Consider the following 19,362-nt stretch of genomic DNA (forward strand, 5'->3'; position numbering starts at 1 on the left):
AGGTCCCGATGAAAAGGCTGAACTCAGAATCTGATTCAGAGTACAGAGACATTTGTATCAGCTCTCTGTAGCTGATCTGCTCACTTGTTTTATGGCACCTGTATCTWAGTAAGCTCCTGGTCACCATAATTATTACACTAATCCCTCATTAAGGCATTAAATCCTTAATTGYTATTCACTTACCCCTTCCTCACATACTGATAGGTAACATCTCTGAGGCCCGGTCTGAAGACAGAGATCCTGTGCCACGTTGTCTTCTGACTGATATCACCTAAATTACACAGAAATAATAGAGGTGGATGCCAAATCCTTTTTTTGATACAAGACTCAGAAATTAGTTTCAACACATTTCATAATTTTAAAATACCAAAGTGATTTGAAAACAGAAGTATACTAGCACTCCACCTCCCACTTCACTCCAGAACTCAATGTTCCACTTSTCTGTGTACAAATGAAAGTCTTGTGCAGAAGCACAGATGAAACCAAGACACTRCTTTTCCTGGAAAACTGTGCTTATGCTATTATTTTTTTTCCCCCCAGACACTCCACACTGAATAGAAGTTGAAGAAAATGAGATATCTGCATGTGCAAACTGATGACAGCATCAATGAGAAAATTTTCTCCTTTGTTTTCCTTGCCTTGAAATACAAGTAAGAGTGCAGAACCTGCTACGTGCCTGACAAACCCCAACAGCGACAAACTGCCCACTCAACACTCTCTCCTCTCCTCCCAAGGTAAGAAGGCAAATCTCTCTTCATATATACTGCTGGGGATCAGCAAGAGATACACAAAAGCACCAGTATCTCCAAAGGAACTTTCCCAAGAGACTGACAGGCGTGGTGCTGCTGGCCATATGGCCATGACCTGGGACATGTTGCTCGTGCAGACTCACCTCCCTGGCTCACTTCACTATCTCCCGTCCGCCACATCTCATTGGTTGCAAGAGAAAATATGGTAACAGGATTTTTTCCTTCCACTTGCCTCATGATGGGGTCCTGTCCAACCCGACCAAGCAGCTGAACACGATTYATGGCTGAAACAAGAGAGACCAATGACACATACAGGTGAACTATGACATTTCTAATCATGTAAGCCATCAATCAGCAGCTTTTGACAAGGGCCAGGATCACAACTTTCTGCACCTCCTACCCACTTTTCAAGCTCTTGTGACTTTTGGCTTTTTCAGGCCCCAGCAAACGGTTGACTGTGCCTACACGGTCATTATCACTATGAAACAACTGATTCAGAAAGTCAGTTCTTTATTCTTTCTATTTCTTTGTCACCTTTTCCACAGACACATCCATAGGTCACTTGAGACTAATTTGCATTTACGTAACTTTTATTTCCTAATGATAAAACAATGCACAGCAGCACCTTTGAAACAAAGTTGCAATATTATGCTCCAGCCTCTGAACGAGACAGTCATTAGTTCTTACACAGGTGCCACGCCTAGGCAGACAAGTTTATCCCTGTTCCATGTTCAAGGAGAACTGGAAGAGGTCAGAGAAGCATCATTTGTGCACAATGAGCATGTGATCTGAACTGTAAAGGCTGAAATGTACACCTGGAGCAAACCAGGCTGAGGCAGCAGCACCCACCCAAGTCCCCCAGTGATCCAGGAGTGTAAGAAACAAGCACACAAGAAACTTGAATGCAGGTGTTAGAAACCACGACAACCAGCAGAGCCAAACCACTGCCACAGATCAGCTACAACTACCTGCCCTTTACAGGGGGTAGTTCTTCGCAGGGCTTTTTCATTTTCCCCCTAAATTGCTGCTTGTCCTGACAAAGACCAGACAGAAAGCCACTCAAGAGTCAGTGTGCTTGAAACAACACRTTCTTACCTGCTACACTGAGGAGCTACCATTCCTACCCGTTTCTCTCCTACCACATATCAGAACTCCAAAATTGAAATAAACACAATGAGTAACAACTAAATTGGATCTCAGGAGCTACTTACATCTTTCAAGTACCAATGAGGTAACTGTATCAGAGTCATGTCTTACAAACTGGCGCAGCACCTGAAGGAACAGAGAAATTGGAGTTTCCAGGACACAGACTCTGAACAGCATTCACAAGCCTTTACACCTCATTTTCTGAGCACTTGCAGAGGTTCTGMAAGTATGTTCTTTTCCTGATAACTAATGGGGAAACTGAGGAAAGAAATCTGTTCAGCCAAGCTGAAGCTAGTAAGATTAGCTTGTGAAGCTAGTAAGATTATTTAAAGAAAATCTGGTTAAATCAAAGCTCAAAAGTTGCCTAGAAAGAAGCGCAGCCCTAGAGCACACCTACAGCAATTATTTTTGAGACATGCAGTTACTGTTGTTTCTCTGTAATACATAAATAGGAAGGGAGGAGGGTTTGTAGCAGAGTGAAGGTTTGGGCTTTGGAAACAAACAGGTCTGAGAGTTCTRACAATTTTCTGCTTCACTTCAGATAAACAAGGGATGTACATTTTGGGYATACATCCACTGGAATGAGCAGTGGATGCAATGCCAACCTTTGTTCCCAGCGAAAATTAAGAACAAAACAACAGCAGCATATCAAGGACACAAAACTCTCAGTACTGCAAATGGGAAAAAAGTAATGAAATTGCCTTGACGACCGCACATCCTGCAACAAACGGAGGGGAAAAGCCCAGGAACACTTGTGCAATAGGTCCCTGTGCAGGAACTGGGAAACAGCTCTTCCACGGGTTTCGGGAAATGAGCCTCACACTTTGTCCCCAAGAGCAGACCCAGCGCCGMGGCCCCGGCCCAGCAGAGCGGGGCACAAGCGCGGCCCCACAGCCGGCGCTGTCCGGGGAGGGTTCCGGGGCGCTCGGTTCCGTCCGCCCCTCCCCTTCCCTTCCCCTTCCCGGGGCAGCGGCGAGCGCTGCTTCCGAGTGCGGAGGGAGAGTTCCAGGGGCTGCAGCTGCTTCTCCCCCTGCCCCACCGGCCCTTCCCGAGGGCAGCCGGGCCCGAGTTCCGCCGCGGCCGCAGCCCGCCCCCCGGGCCCCCCGGCCCTACCTGCCACGCCGGGCGCCGCCACATGCTGTCGCCGAGCCTGCGGAGGGAAAAGCAGGGCTGAAGCAGCGCCCGAGGGAGCCCCGGCCCGGCCCCGCCACCCGACCCCGCGCCCTCCGCACCTCCCCGCCGCCGGAAGAGGAAAGGGACAGGCGGGAGGAGGTTCCGGGCGGAAACGCGCCCGATCCCCGGGACACGAACGGCGGGGTGTGTGCCTGTCCCGGCTCCCCTCGCCCCACCGGGGACACACAACTCGCGGAAGGGAAAAAAAATAAAAAATCAACAAAACTCCATCACTCCGTCATCGGTTTAAAAGAAAGATAAAACCTTTATTCGCACGAAACGATCTAACAGTTAAAAGCCAGCATGCGGAACATCGTAAAACAAACCAGTAAAACCTGGAAATAACCGAGGTACTAAGCTCACGCTCTGCCTCATAACAGCTCTATCCAACCAACGCACACGAGCTGCAAGGACCCCCAAAATTACATTTAGCGGGGAGGGGAGAAGGTGCATGAGATCTCATATATTAAATACATACCACAATTAACATGGGCMACTCCAAAAACCTGAAAAAGCCCTTCCTAATTGCCATCATCTTCGCTGAAAGGCTACAGCTTACACAGCTGCGCCCGTGCGAGATAGCAGAAGGGAAATAGGTACAGACCCAGCTACCAATACACTGTAGYTGTCTCCCCTACCTTGAACAAGGAGTCCTTACCAAGTGACAGAAAACAAGTCAGGCATCAGGGACTAACCAGTCCGTTAAAGCATACCCAGTTACAAAAGTTCTGTTGCTGAAATCTGAAAGAAGGTTTTTCTTCCACTCCTTCAGTATTTTCTTTTACTCTGTGTTCCCCATCACTGAAACACCACTCCACCTGCATCCCAAGCCTTCCAGGACTGCTGTATAACCTGCCTGGCTCCTGATGTGTAGCTAAAACTGGCTGCCTTAGTCTTTACCCASTTGCTCCTGGAAGTGCCCAGCTGTAGATGCTGTCTCCCTGTACAGCCATGATCACCCCTCTAAAGATATAGTCAGCCCAAGAGAGAAGACCACAAAATCACCAATAACAGGGCCCAACTGAAGAAAGAGGGAAGTGAGTAGAGAAAATGCCATTCTTTCATCATGGTGGATGATTAGTCTATAGCAAGACCATTTACACAAGAAATTAAACAGGTAAAAGACTGAGGACAGCCTTAAATCCCATGATCCAGCATYTGTCATTCTTTCTTCAGCCAACATCTCATCACAACTAACAGGGGAACAAATAAATCAAACAAAAAGTGACAGGGAGAGAAAATGGGGCATTGGTCTGYGCAGACCCTCTGCTTTCACAGGACCATTCAGCAGTCAGAGCTCTTTGGACAACACAGAATTTCAGTAACCCAGAGTAAAGCTAAATGAACGACAGCTCTTCCCTCCCACCAGACGCTTGCTCTTCTGCTTAGAAGAGGTTTCAGACTCTTGTAACTTGGCACTTCCTAAGGCTTGGTCCTTCATGAGGGTCTGGGCAAGACGAGCTGCTTTAAGTTCCCTGCAGGGGGGAGATGGAAGGAAGAGCACAGGAAGAAAACCATGTCATGCATGAATCCCCATCAGCTACTGAAGCAAACTATTAACAGCCTTGCACAAGAGGGTTACTGTAATACTCCAGCATTGCTGGAAGGGGCAACTTCTCACCCGAGAGGTGACATGAAGATTACTGTAGCTGTCTTTAGAGTTTCTGCTTGAAAAGATGAGCTCTGAAGATTTACCAAAAGAAAACTATGTATCAAGCCAGCAACATGCTAGCAACCACTATGAAGAACCCCTAGCTCAGTTTTTCTTCCACTGTTTCAGCTATTTATGAATGGTGAAATTTAGATCAATCTCATGCAGCACAAATACCTAAATAAAGGCATATGCTTCTTTTCCACTGCCTTTCTTCCCTGGTGCTTGCTGTTCTTCCAGAGCATTCACTCTTCTGTCTACAGAAATCCTATTCCCCAGCTGACTGTTGCACTTAGAGGGGTTGTGGGGCAGTTCTTAGATCCCAGCACCTCAAAACACTGTTTTCAACAGCAAAGAGASGAAACAAGGGAAAACAGGATATCTGCCACCACTTGATATTTCTCTTCCTTCTGTGCTTAGACCACTATCTCAGTGCATTATCAATTGCTCATCTGCCCACAGGCTGCATGTTGTCTCACTATTGCACACCACCAGTGGCTGCAGGGAGTGCACAAGTTCACTGCTGTAACTCAGGCAGCTCCTCCAAGCCAGAGCTGAAGCACTGCTGCTGCCTGGCACTGCAAGTCCCTGTTATTGTCCCCTCACCCTCCCAGCTCCAGGCACAGGAGCTGCCTGGGTGTTCCTGCACCTGCAGTCTCCCAGCACTACCACCCTGGTGACCAGTATTGTTGTGCCCATGCCTCCTCCCCTTCATGCCCAAGGCAGCCCTACCTTTCCAGCATTGCAGTCTTGTTTTTTTCCTCATTTAGCTGCTCCTGGAGCTGCACAGCTTTTCCACAGGAAGGACGGAGAACAGGATGCTTAGTGAGAGCTGTGGCAGATGGTCTTTGCACCGGGTCAGGATGGATCATGAGCTAGAAGGCAAAGGAGTTCAGAATTTTGCAGCTGGCTTGTAACAGGAGTGTTAAAGCCACCACCCTGTCAAGGATTCCTCACCTTCAGGAGCTCCAGAAAGCGGTGGGGAAGCTTCTGGGGGATGGATGGGAGGTTTCCTTTGCGGATGTGGTGCCACAGGGCCCCGTTGTGAGGCAGTGGCGCTGCGCCGGCTGCCAGAGCCACCGTGAGTGCCAGGGCAAAGATGTCTGCCTTGGGCAAGTARCAGTATTGCTGCAGAGAGAAGGGGAAAAGTGTCAGAAAGGAACATCCTGCTACACGAAGAAAAGGAGGGTTGGGGTATGAGCTCAAAAAGAAACAGCCAAGCAAGTGTGTGTTTACGGCACTGCCTTCACCCCCTGTGAGCTGTTTCCTCTGCAGCATAAAAAACACTGACAGCTGCAGTACCACTATAAATGATAGCATGGTGGCTTTCACCCAGCCATGAGGAGCTTGCAGGCCACGTTGGAATCACTGCAGCAGCTCCAGAGGGTGGCCTAGCAGAGGGTCCCTCCAGCCCTCAGCACAAGGCAGTAAGCCACCCATGTCCAGCTCAAACTGAAGACTGCATCAGATACACTGGCCTAGCAGTTCCTAAATGAGTTTGCAGCACAGATACTGTCACTTAAATGCCTGAACTGAGTAACACAACCAACCCAGTTGTTCAATACTGATTCCCTTTCCAATTGCTGGCCAGGGGGACGAAATTGCAGTCAGTTTATTCACTCTCACCACTACTTGTTCAGTGTTTGTTTTACAAGGCATCTGTCTGGGATGTAACATTCCTCAGTAATCACTACCAGTCATTTAATCTCAGCTGGATATGCAAATCAAATGTCTTCAGACTGATAAAGGTTTTGTCTCACTGATCCCTCAAGGGGAACAGTTGCAATAACCTGATGATAGCTACTTATGAAGTATTGACATGACAAGACCCACACTAATACTGTTCATAATAAAGTGCCAATTTCGCAGATTTCACAGCCAGACCAGACAGCAGAAAGAGGAGGTAAAGTGAGGAACAAGTTAGACTTGTAACTGCCATACAGCTGACCTTTCCCCACTTGCTCTCCCACCCTTCCTCCCCAGTGCCCTGCGAGCAGTTGTACCTCTTGCAAAACTTCATTGGCCAGAAAACGTCTGTCTCCTTCCTCCACCTGAGGGTTTGTTATTGATGTCACRTGTCCAAGGTCACCTGAGACAAAGAACAAGTAAATTAAATGTAATGAAGCAAAYGGAAGTCATTCTTCAATAAAAGCTTGTGTTTTATAGGCACCAACAGAGCAACAAAGAAATACTGAGCAAGAGAGCAAGYCTGCTCCTAACTCAGAAATCTGCACTTGGAAAGAAGCACATGAATCTTCTATGACTTGTCTTCTTAGAGGAATTAATTCTGGTAGGTAATTGGGGCATTCAGGACTATGCCATCAGTTTTGCATGCAWGTCTTTTCAACCAGCAGGACAGGGCAGAATCAAGCAGGAATGGGCAGCTCTAATCTTAAGGCAGCTGTAAAATAGGCTAAAACCTACCAATCTTATACACCACACCAGGAGAGAACTCATCTTCACTGTCACTCTCCTCCTGCCCAGCAGGGCCTGAAACTGCCAGCTTGTGACAGATGAAGATATTACCTGCAAGACAGAGGAGTTTAGCAAATAGGGTGATATCTGTAGTCAGGCTGCAGCAGCTTGACAACTTCATAAAAATCCCACCTGTCAAACTAGTTAAGCTTTGCAGCCAGACAAATGCTTCCCACCCATTAGTCAGCTTTCTGCCCAGCTCACTCTTCAGCAGCACAGCTGGCATAAGGCAGTTTTATCTTGTGCATAAAATATCCAAGTGAAATCTACTTTTCCTTCCCTCTACCCCCTAAGACAAAAGCATGATTTCAGCAGGAAAAGAGCTCCACTCTAAGAATGTTAACTGTATGACAGCAGAGAGCATTGCCCTGGAGGTGACCATCCCAACCTGCAGAGAGGAAAACCCCAGTACTATTTTTGCAGGAACTTAATCCCTCAGGGTAGGTAAACACAAGTCAAGTGTTTTGCAACAAGACAGCAGTAAATAAGGAAGTCCCCATCTTTACTGGCAGCCCAACTTGCTTCACCAGGATGAAGGTGTTTCCCATGAGCCAGGATTAAAAAGGTCATGAGACAAGTAAAATGCTGCCAACTATCAGAGAAGGCTCAATTTTAGAGCAGCAGTAGTGACACAAATTTAAAAAAAAAAAAAAAAGAAGAAGAAGAAAAAAAATCCCACCACAATACCATACACAAGACAAGGGAAAGTTCCTCTTCCCTTTGAAGCACTATGATCAGTCCAATTAGAAGGATTTATTACAGGTCATACCCCTGAGGGATCATTAGGAAAACCCTCCACAAAGGAAGAGGGCAGTACACTTACTAGGTTTGATATCCAGGTGCACAAGGCCAGAGTTGTGGATGTATTTTAGTCCCATGGAGACTTGTAACAATATTTCCTTCAGCTCTTCTTCTGGGAAATACTGCCCGAGCTTTGCATTTTCCAGCAGCACGTCTTGGAGACTCCCACCTAGGTGGAAACAGCCAGTCTGAGACCTGACARAGGTTTTGTGGGACAGCATGTTTGAAATGGCTTCGTTGCCCAGAACATTTGGAGGTTTGCTTGTGACAAACCCCAGCCCACGCCAGCTCTGTATGCTCCAGTGAGCAAACCTGGACATCAACATTTGGCTTCAGCCTTTCCATTGCCCTGGAATGTCCTGTGCCTCCTGCTCAACAAGGATGAACAACTGCAGTTGTACCACCAGCCTACAGCTCTACATCTACCAGGAGGGCTGACTTGTTAATGATGCTGGTGCTGCTGCAAGTGAACAGCAGAAAAATTAATTATTTCTGCTGTGCTTAGATGAAGAAAGCAGTTATAGGAATGGTGGAACAAGGAAATTAAGTTCCCACTTGCAGATCTTTGACTGAAAAGCATAACATTCGGCACATTTTTGTGGGTCTCCTTTGAGACACTTTGGATATTTCAGAAGTAGAAGGCATCATGGCCTCTCTCTCCATCAGCCTACTTTACACCACTTCTTCTTTAGTCTCAGATGCTCATTCACCAGAACACAAGCAATACAACAATGCTGCAGCAATGAGTGCCACATTTCATGGTTGCCTCTACCAGATTTGTAAGGAATATTCCAAACAGCTATGACCACTCTTTACTGAGCCTCAAGGCTACAGGTGGAGTTAAAAGGTCAGCATTACATACTTGCCCTAAGGAACTCCTGTAGCTAAAGGCATCTTTTCCAATTTCTCTAAAACAGTGGTATTGCTAAAGGCAAACTCAAGTAAGTGTTTATCACCCTGCCTGCAGCACCCCATTTATACTTTGCCTCATCATTTGCTCTATTCCTTTGCAGCTGTCAGCCCCCTTTTCTAGTCAGGATGTGAGGTGCCTTCCTCCCAACCAGGCAGCCACTCTTGCAGTCATTAACCACCTCCATTAAGAAGAGGTTCTTGCCAAAAAAAAAAAAAAAGGGCCTTTAAGTCATCTGCTCTTGAGTCTCACATAGCAGGTGTTATCTGGACAGTCCCAAGCACAGCTCTAAGCATCAGCATAGGGAATGCTTTTCCAGGCCAATCAAAGCAGAGAAAGAGTTTTGAAATCCCAGAAATAAGAGGGTATTAACTGCTTCTAAAACACTGGCAGCATTCACAGCTTCATCTATTATGAGCCCATACTGGATTCTCTTTGGAAATGCAGCCCCAGTGCAGTTGGCTTTCTTGGAGCCAGAACATCCCATAATTAAGAACAAAAGAAGGTAACATTATTAAAGTCTGAGATCTCAGGCTTTAACAGAGTCCCAGCTCTTACCATTGCAGTGTTCATTTTGGATAATCATGTGATCRTCCTCTGCCCAGGCCGAGTAGTAGCGCACGACGTGGGGGTGGTGGCCCAGGACAGCGTGAGCATAAACCTCTCGCAGGGCCAGCTGCCTGGGGAAGCACAGAAACGCAGAGATAACAGGCTCCAGAGGCTGCTTGGCACCCAGACAGGGCCCTGAACACCTCTGTCACTCCTTTCTCTTGGGTTTTGATAGACAGACTGGCTCTCACAGCTGCTGCAACAAAACCTGCCCTCTCTCAGATGCACTGAGCAGCTGTCTAACAAAAAAATTTSCTCAGTGATTACTTTAAGAGGCAAAGGCATCAGCAGCTTTAAAGACTTTGCTTTAGCACACAGAACACCATGAGTTGCTCAATACAGATATGAGTRGTGCTGGCCATACAGCAAGGCAGGGACACACCACAAATAAACTACATGGCAGTTGCTGTGAAGAAACTGTCTGGATGGACCCAAGGAGTTGAGGTTTGCCATCATCTCACTTTGCAATGCATGTGCCTTCTTCCTTKCCTAGACTTTTATATCCAATAGCTGTGTACTGCTATCTTCCCCCACTCTCCCAACTGTTATTTGGAAGTGCAACAGCAGCCAATTTTGGCTCATGCCACCCATCAGATACCTTTTGATCCACACTCCCTCCTTCCCATCACACCTCTCAAGAACACGCCCAGCATTTCAACTGGCAGTTTCCAGCTAGCACACTCACTCATCCGAGGATCCTGCCAGAGGCCTTTTGGAGCGTTTGATGGCGTAAACACATCCATCAAGGCGTTTGATGCACTTGTAGACAGAGCCAAATTCCCCCACACCAATCTTTTCTAGTTCCAGGAACTCCTTCTTGTAGCGGGAAACCATATTGCTGGCTTTCAGAGTGTATCTCTGCAAGGTCACAAAAACAGCAAAGACAAAGATGAGTTCAAAGACTTCATATCTGTCATGGTTTTAGAGATGGGTAACACTTGCTGTCACAGAGCACCCACAYTGCTCCCTCTCCCCTTCTGGATGTTCATCCAGGCACATGTGTGGGTGTGTTGCCAGTTCTTGAAATGACAATTTTTAAAATTACCTTTCACTTSTGCTTTTTCTGACCACTTAACAAAGGCCATCTTGGCCTGGTTTGGCCAGATTGTGAGGCTGATTGGTTGGTTTTATAAAATCGGGACTTGTTAGCTATAGAAATAGAAATTGCAGCTGAGGAGAAATTTAGTCTAATTGGCTCTACATGCCTAAGCTTGTTTAGGTTACTACCATCACATCTCTACTCTTGACAACCCAGACAGTTCCCAAATCCACAGCTGATGGAGTCAGTCAGGGATGAGCAGCAAGCAACAACAACATCATGAAAAAACTGGTGTAAAGACAAGACTTGAGCAAACCTTAGCTCTATTGCCTGTATTGAACCCAAGTGAAGAGCTTGGTGTGTTGGCTTCCTGTGACCCCAGCTATGCAAAAGCCACTTTACTCTGGCAGCTGAGGCTGCCTGCAGCCAAGGCCCTTCTGCATCAGTTCAGGCTCCCCAGGTTTGAAGCACCAGCTGTTGACTAATGGCAGATTAGCTGGTCTCAGTCTATTTGTTTGTATTCCCACTGATATCTCACCCAGAGACACTTTTCCACAAAGGGCTGAAAGCTGGCAGAACAGCTGGAACATCATTATTGCTACAATAATGGCCACTGGGGATGCAGGGACTGCTGGTAGAGTGATGCCCACTGGCAGGGAAAATAAGTAAAGACAAGATAAGCAGCAGAGCATGAAGTAAACAACAAGAGTGGACTAAGTGATTTTTCCCCACCCTCCTGCATCCCTTGCAGGGACAGCAGCTCATGTTGCACAGTGGTTTCCACAGAAACGACTGCTGTGATTGCTGTAGTTTATGGTGTGTGACCGTACAGAGGAGGGCTAAGAGTTGGTCCTCACAACCAGCAAAACGTGAAGCAGCAGCCCTTCACAAAAGGTTGCATTTCATAGCATAAAACACAGCTGCCTTGTCTTTAAAAGCTTGGGAGTAAAATACCTCCGAGCACACAAGTTTATATCTAYAGTACATAATCTAATTAGCACTCTAGCAGAATAATATTTTGGTAAATCACAAATTACTTGAGGCTTTCTTCTAGGTAAAGCAATAATTGTGGCAGCCCTGGATGTTGCTTGGGAGCAGATTTGCTCCGCGGGTGTAGTTTTCCATGGAGACCATTTTCCTGCAATCCCAGTCTCCTCGGCTAGAGGGTACCGTTATCCTTCCATAAGCCTGGCTGTTGCGCAGTTAGAAGGAACAATTCCACCTTTTCCGAGTCTGTCATCTCAAATAAATGTTAACAAAACGTTCAGCTTGGAATTATTCTGTCACAGGTATTCATCCTGTTTATACTCCAATAACAGAACAAATTTCATCAAACACCAAGCCTTTACCAGCATCTTATCCACTCTATGGGACAGAAATATACAGACACTCACATTTCTAGGTAGCTCCTGTTTCATCTGGCTTCCTGGATCAGGATCATTCCTACAACAGAAGTTTAGGAAAGTCTGGTGTATCATTTCAGTGCAGCGACCCAAATGGATTTGGAATTAAAACATCTTTCAAAGGAATCTCCAAACCTTGCTTCACATGCTTAATCATGTACCTTGGAGTTGATATACAGGGTTTTAAAGATTGCAGCCCCAGGTTAGGAATTCTTTGTTTCCATTTAGAAAGCAACTTCAGTACTGCCCAGAGGACATTGATGCCTCTGGACAATGCCRCTTTCTCCTGGCATCCCTATTACTGGTGAAGATGCAGCTATAGCACTAAAGTGAGCTGTTGATCCCCCACTTACCTTTCTGAACAAGGGCAATGATAGATTTTATTTATATTTCTGTTATCTTTATAGGTCTGCTAACATTTGCTCTTCAGCAATGAATACTACAGAAGTGAATGATTCATTGTTAGCAAATAAGGCCAGGATTCATTGTTAGCAAAAAAAACTCCAGATAGTGAACATCTCCCTTCCTTGTGTCCTTCCAACACTTTGCTTTTCAGTCTATTATTTAAGAGTAGCTCACTTACAGTTCTCCTCTGTTCTTCCGTTTGCCATTAGGAAGAAAGAGTGTTTGTCGATAGGACTCTGGTGTGAAGGGATTAATGTTGACAAGAGAAGCTTGGGAAGAGTCTTCAGAGTCAGAACCAGGAGTAAGTTTCAGATGTCGGAAGCCTTTGGGCGGGACCTTTGTTGCAGATGYAGGAAAACCTGTCTTTGATAACAGGCTCTGTATTGAGAGAAGGAAAAAAAAAAGTGGCAAATAAACCAGCAATCATTTTTATTGCTTCTATGTCAGAATAAAAGCCTTATTCTCCTGTAAATCGAGGAGAACTCATCTCCCTTCTTTGGAATAGCTGAATCATTAAACCCCTGTGTCCCTAGTTTAGTTCCCACAGTTTTCATTTGCCACAAAGCATTTCATTCTTTGTTAAGCCCTTTCATATTCTATTCCCTGCTCACTTGGGTGAGGTCTGCAGAGCCATTTTGGCAAGCACAGCCCTCAGGAGGAGCCAGCTGCTCCTCTCTCCCTCCTACAGAGAGGCAGAAATTGCCTCATGTGTTGCATGAACATGGGAGACCTAGTTCTGCCAGGCATGGACTGTTGCAGCAGTTTGGTCAGGACAGGTTTTTCAGGAGATGAGCTGGAGCACCACCCAAGCTMCCCAGCAATAAGCAGCATTAGGATAGGGTAAGTTAGCAGAATTATTTATACGGCTACGAGCAAAGCAACCAGAACCCGTTTCTCCTCATGAATGAAAACTAGAGTTTCAGAAATTCAAGTTGAGAAAGAACCTCTGGATCTTCTATAGCTCGCCTTCCCACAGAACACAGGCCATTGTGTTTCACCTACTTGTCCAGAACCTTGGGCCAAGGAAAGCATAGACATCAGTCTTGAGTTGAAGACATAAAAATCTACTCACTTTGACTTGCCTCCTTCAGTAACCACCTGCTTTTTTTTTAAATATAGGTTTGGTTTTGACTTGTTTCAGCTTCAAGAGAGAGGTGTAAAGTCTAAAGGGTTATTTAACATAGTGCTGTCCTCTAGTTAAAAGCCCTTTAAGAACTCAGGACTCTCCCTGTCGAAGATCAAGGTACTCCTACACCCTGAAAGCACCCTTCACTMCCAGCAGCCCATCTGGGTTGGAAAACATTTTTATAGATCTGAATCATGGCTTAACCCCAGCCACTAATTAAGCTCTCTGCTTGTGAACCCTTGGCTCACAGTTACAATCCCTTCTCCTGTGGGATGGGAAGGRGAAACAGGGAAAAACGTGTAAAACATGTGGGTTAAGAAAAGAACAATTTAGTGATTAAAATATAATATAATAATTGTTACTATAATGAAAAGAGAAATAAAACCCAWGACCAACAAGTGATTCACAATTGCTCACTACCTGTTGACTGATGTCCAGCCCATCCCAATCAGCCCCTCCTGGCTAATTACCCTCTGTTTATATACGGAGCATGGCATTCCATGGTATGAAATCTCCTCTGGCTTGTTCCTGGCAGCTGTCCAGGCTATGGTGCCACACAGCTTCTCGTGCTTCTGCTCACAGGCAGAGCATGGGAAACCAAAAAGTCCTTGACTYTGKGTAAACACTGCTCAGCAACAACCGTGTTTTAGCAACATTGTCCTTATGCTAAACCCAAAAACCACAGTGCAGTACAAATTACTAGGGAGAAAATGAACTCCAGCCAAAATCAGGACAGCTCCTCACTTAGGCTAAGGTGAGATTTAGGGAGATTTCATATAAAGGGTCMCTGCAGGAAATTTTTGGCATGATGCCTTTTGGATTGCTTTCCCCTGGAGAGTGGCAGGCCATTTCTCTGTAAATATTGCCACAGAGTTGATCATGCAAGGCCAGAGGATCATCCCTCTCTCCATACAATCACGTTTTTGAAGGAGGAGAGAAGTCAAATCCTAGCTCAGGAGTACTGAAGGACTGATCTTCTGTGCACCACTTAAGCAAAGGAGCAAACAGTCTATCAGTAGAGCAGGAGCACAGAGAGAAGACCAACAGCTCTGCTTCACTGCAGGTCTGGGCTGCTCRGAGTCATGAACACACCAGAAATGATCTACAGAGAAACTGGTGCCAACTCTCCACCTGTGCTTACTCAAGACAAAAAGCAGCTGCATTATACTCTCTCCAAGAAGTTACAGAGAAAGTAAGGGCTAGGATCATTGTCCCAAAAAACTAGCTCAGTAGCTAACTTACATTTTGGGACAGTGACATAGGTGAAGGGAGGCTAACTTCCCTCCACAAGCACACAYTGGTTTGTTATCCCTTCCACATGGGATTTGCTACCCTGAGAACAAAGCCCTGCTTTCCTCAAACTCACTGAGCAGCTGTTTCACACAAAAAGAAAATCTGTGTCACCAGACAACGAGCTGCTTGGAGGTGATCCAGACCTGCCAGGCAAAGCACACATCCCAGACAMAACACCATTTCCAAATTTCAAGACAAAACCCGCTTGCATCCAAAAATGTGCTGAAYAGAGCAGTGAGTGCAGCTGCCTATCTCCAAGCCCCTGCAGAACAATGAGGTTCTTGAAGGGAGATGCATTTATCTCCTATAGAGATATTTATAGAGGCATTTATCCTGCCATTACCTTAGGAGTGTGGGGGGTGTCACAGAGCTGCAGCTTTTTCCAGGTGATGTGCAGGGGTGTCTCAGGTTTGCTCCAGCTCTTGCTCACAGATGGGGAAGACTTCAGGGTAGGACTCATCCAGGCTTTTGTCCTGCTCAGGAAAATCTCACTAAACTTCCTCTGAGGGGTTGCTGGCAGAGGACTGCTCTCTTGCCATTTCTGGAACTCTGAGTTTCTGGGAGGGGTCAGGTTCAGGGAGTCCTCCTCATTTATACTTCTGTCTTCACTCTCTTCRCCACAACTGGAAAAGTCCAGTTGCTGAATGAATTTGTTGCTGTTGTCCCAGTCATCCATGTTACCATATGAAACAGAACAGGTAGAGGTGACACTGGCCTGTTTTGTTAGAGGGACAGAGGGAGATAAAGACTGTTATTTACAGATAAAATATCTTCTTCCTTGGTCATCAAGAGYATCAGCTCTTCTGACCACACTCCCCAGTCCCACATACACAGAAACCGTGGTCACTCATGGGTGCCATCAGACAGCAGTGGTTAATGGAGAGGTGCAAAGCCATTCAGCTGTTGCTCACCTTACAACAGATTTTGCTTTTTGCCTTATTGGCATAAAGAAATAAAGCTCAGAAGCCCCTGCCTCTCCCAGTAAGTTTCCAAGAGATCTCCTCCATCCACCAATACATCCACTATTCTCATCACACGAGGAAACCACATCCTAAAGAATGACATACACAGCCTCCTCTCACTCTTTCCTACATTAAATTTCTCAACCAGAGGAGAAGGGAAAAAAAAAAAAAACAAAACAAAACCCCCCCAAAAAAACAAAAGAAAAAAAACAACCCCACCAAAAAAAAACAAAAAAAAAAACCAAAACCTATGTTTTCCATACCTGTAAAAGCAGAGGGTGCCCCAAGAAGTTACCAGATATCCCACAGACAGCCTCTCTGTCCTCCTCTGGACCATTTATAACCACCCCACACCTGAGACAATGCTAATGGGAAACATCTGGGGCTTGGCAGCACCTGCCCACAGTTATCTGGTGGATGAAGAGTTTTTTTGTGGCTGTGGATTTGCTGTGCCAACAACCAGCCCTGCAGGGAGCCAGGACTCCCTCTGACTCTGAGTCATCTCCCTGCTTCTGCACACTCTTCCTTTCTCCAGCTTTTTGGGGCCTGGGAGGGGGKTGATGTTTGCTGACAGCCAGTCTGTTCCATAATCCCATCAAAAATCCAGTCTTTGTGGGTTTTACTTGTATAAGTTCTTTGTCTTGTGGTGATAAGGCCCAGTGTTTCCYTCTTTTAAGTCTGAATTTCTCTTCCTGCATTTAGATACATGTTAATTTGGGCAAATTGCAGCCTGCATGGAGAGGTCAGTAGCCTAATTTATATTCAAAAGTACACATTTATGAATATATAATTTATAAGAATTCAGGAGAGCGTTAGGAGCTATACACAAGTCTTGGTATAGGTTTCCATGTTGAGGTTTCAAGGGAGAGGAGGAAGAAGCTGTGTTGGTGAAGGCTCTGTTGTCCCTGGGAGCAGGTCAATATTTTCCTTCATTGAACTTCTTTGTAAAAAAACAGGAATCTTCTGAGCCTTTGGGAACCTGTGTTTCAAAGTGAGACTAAAGCAAGTTTTAACTCATTGGGAACAAGGTTACAGCAGCCTTTTTCCTTAGCCTTGAGGAGAGCTGCTGGAAGCACATGCAGAAATTGGAAGTGTCTGCAGCCCATTGGAGATGGGTGTCTGGCAGAAGCAGTACCTGCTTCCCTATGCATGCACCAAGGGCAATTCCCACCAGATCATAGACACATTTGTCTGAGATCTGTGTGCTCTCCTAACCCCTTCCTTGAATGAAAAATATGGCCATATGGGTCTCTGAAGCTGCTTGTTAAAACTGATGAACAATTCCTTTGATACAGGCCACCAAAATAGTCCCAGGAGGACGCACCAGGAGCTCAGTACCGCTTGCATCTGGCCCAGAGGTTGCAGTATTTCTTGCAGGGATGGAGCCCTGAGCCTCAAATGAAGCTGCTACATCTCCCTGTGCCTGAGTGAGGTCCAAAAGCCTGGAATTGGCCGCTGTCTGCTGTGTCAAGCTGTGTCTGACAGCTGAGATCCAGGACCACTTTAGTACTGCTTTGATCTGACTGCATTCATCAGATGTTCAGCACCTGAAGCATTACATTGGAATAGATTAGTTCTGCTTTTAGTCCCCATAACTGCATGTTTTTAATAACCCAGCAAGGGAATTCCTTCAGACCAGTTTTCAATCCCACCTTAAATTATTTTTAGTTTTTAAATTCTTTTTTTTCTCTCGGGATTTAGAGGCAGTATTCATTTTTCTAAGGAGGGATGTGATTTGTAAAGGAGAAAAGTTGAACCTGCTGTGTAAAGAAGGCCCAGATTTTTCATCTTACATTTTAACAAAAAAAGCCACCACATTCTCATTTACATTTTTCCTGACTGTTCAAAGATCGCTGACAATTTCCTTAGCCCTCAGCTTGAGGGAAAAGGGTTCATTTTCTTTTGAAGTAGAGTTTTTATTTCTAAAAGGGTAAYATTATCTCCCGGCGCAGATATTTTCAACTTTTGTGAAATAATAAAACAGTAGATAGTGTGGTCTTTGTTTTTTGCAGTGTGCCCTCAGCAGGCAGAGATTGCTGGCCAAAGCCATACCAATTGCTCCAGGACCACCAGATCAATTGTCCCATGGGGTTTTTCAGCCAAGCCGAGGGCACAATGAGGTTTCACACATTCCAGATCCAGCGCTGGCAGCCCCTGCTCCCATCACTGGCTGCTCTTCCCACTGCATCCCCTCCCTCATGCTGGGGCAGCTCTGCTGTGACCACACTGCTCAGGGGACCAGGAACAGCTCTGCACCACAAATAGCTCATGTGGGACATGAAGGAATTTTTATTTGGGATTTGTTTCCTGCCTGGATTGCTGGGGGACAGACAGTTGACATTTGCAGCAGCACCAGGGTGGAGATAAAGAGAGAAACGAGCTGTCACTTCAGCATCACCAACAAGCAAAAATATATTCATCCAAATGAAGATTGGCACTGTCTATATGGTTAAAGCAAAGCATGTGGCCAACTATTTGGAGAATCAGGCTTTTCTTTACACGGTAACAAAATATTGTGCAGGGTTTGTTTCTTTTTTCTCTTTGCCAGTCACCTTCTATGAAAAACTCCATCTGCTAAACACCACCTACTCTGGTCTATAGCTCTGCAAAGTAAACTTGTGCATGGGCTTTGCAAAACGAAATGCCCACTCAGTGTTGGAGCTGTCTGAAATGAAGCTCACAGCAAATGGATGCTAATGTTACAAAAAAAAAAAAAAAAAAAAAAGAAGAGAAAATACCCAAACCCCACTGCTGAGGAAGCTGGATGATGGGTTTCTTAATGGGGTATTGAACACTCAGAACTGCTCAACAGGAAAGAAGTTAGACAATTAAGGCTTTTATGACAATATCTTCCTTTTAATTGTGGCCTGYTTAATTGGGTAATTCAATTAATCAGAAAGACCTAGGAAACCAAATGAATCCTAATGACACTTAATGACATTGGTGGTAGCGTAACGAGGACGGCAATTACAAAAAGTTGGCTGCCTGTAGATGCCTCGGTCATGCTTGTGTCCCCATCTTTCAATCTCAAGCTGATTCTGCTATGTTCCTCCCAAAACTGTTTGACATCCTTCTGTAGGACATATGTACGTGTGTGTATACATGTATATACATAAATATATATATACACACATAGCAGAATATACTGCATCAGTACCCCTGACACCTTCAGATTTGTGATTCGCAGCTTCCACCACAGACACTGGGGGGGAGGCGAGCCTGCCCCTGTGCGGGCCCTGAGGCTGCTYTGCCCAATTCCCGTGGTTTTCCCAGCAGGATGGCTTTAAAAGGGCTCGGGTGTGGGCAGCTGCTCTGCACTGGGGTCACAGCCTGGGGAGGACAGAGGGCGGGCAGCTGGCTCTGCGCTGTTCCAGGAGGCGATGCACGGACTGCCCTCAGCGCCCCGTGCTCCGCCGGGAGCCGGCACCGGAGAGCTCCGAGCAGGGACACCCCCCGGGCTGCCCCGGGCGGCTCCATCCCGCTCCATGCCCGCCGCCACCGCTCCGGCCCCGCGGCCCCAGTCCCGCCTGAGGGCCCGGCCCCGCCCCGCCGGTGACATCCCCGTGCTCCCGCCCCTCACTCCCCGCCCCTCGCTTCCCGCCCCCCGCCGGTGCGGCGCG

At 46.2% G+C, this 19,362-nt stretch overlaps 1 protein-coding gene across 2 annotated transcripts in view; it reads right to left on the reverse strand.

Annotated features, from left to right (window-relative positions):
• The window catches only part of WEE2 (WEE2 oocyte meiosis inhibiting kinase), an 18,106-nt gene extending 1,809 nt beyond the window's left edge, over window positions 1–16,297 (reverse strand). The window contains exons 1-14 of one of the 2 annotated variants that reach the window (XM_057374482.1): window positions 15,124–15,471; window positions 12,540–12,739; window positions 11,948–11,996; window positions 10,200–10,372; window positions 9,464–9,585; window positions 8,018–8,164; window positions 7,144–7,245; window positions 6,723–6,808; window positions 5,677–5,847; window positions 5,452–5,594; window positions 3,009–3,045; window positions 1,961–2,021; window positions 893–1,033; window positions 184–271 (exon numbers count right to left, since the gene is read on the reverse strand). In XM_057374482.1, coding sequence (XP_057230465.1) covers window positions 184–271; window positions 893–1,033; window positions 1,961–2,021; window positions 3,009–3,045; window positions 5,452–5,594; window positions 5,677–5,847; window positions 6,723–6,808; window positions 7,144–7,245; window positions 8,018–8,164; window positions 9,464–9,585; window positions 10,200–10,372; window positions 11,948–11,996; window positions 12,540–12,739; window positions 15,124–15,456 — 1,853 coding nt within the window. In that variant the 5' untranslated portion in view covers window positions 15,457–15,471. Of the gene's footprint in view, window positions 1–183; window positions 272–892; window positions 1,034–1,960; window positions 2,022–3,008; window positions 3,046–3,314; window positions 4,544–5,451; window positions 5,595–5,676; window positions 5,848–6,722; window positions 6,809–7,143; window positions 7,246–8,017; window positions 8,165–9,463; window positions 9,586–10,199; window positions 10,373–11,947; window positions 11,997–12,539; window positions 12,740–15,123; window positions 15,496–16,005 lie in introns of those variants that run through there. The other variant, XM_057374481.1, reaches the window with a different exon arrangement.
• Window positions 16,298–19,362: the final 3,065 nt, after the last annotated feature.

Source organism: Malurus melanocephalus, unplaced genomic scaffold (assembly GCF_030028575.1).
Source record: "Malurus melanocephalus ecotype Western Australia unplaced genomic scaffold, MMel_1.1 scaffold_226, whole genome shotgun sequence".
NCBI lineage: Eukaryota > Metazoa > Chordata > Aves > Passeriformes > Maluridae > Malurus > Malurus melanocephalus.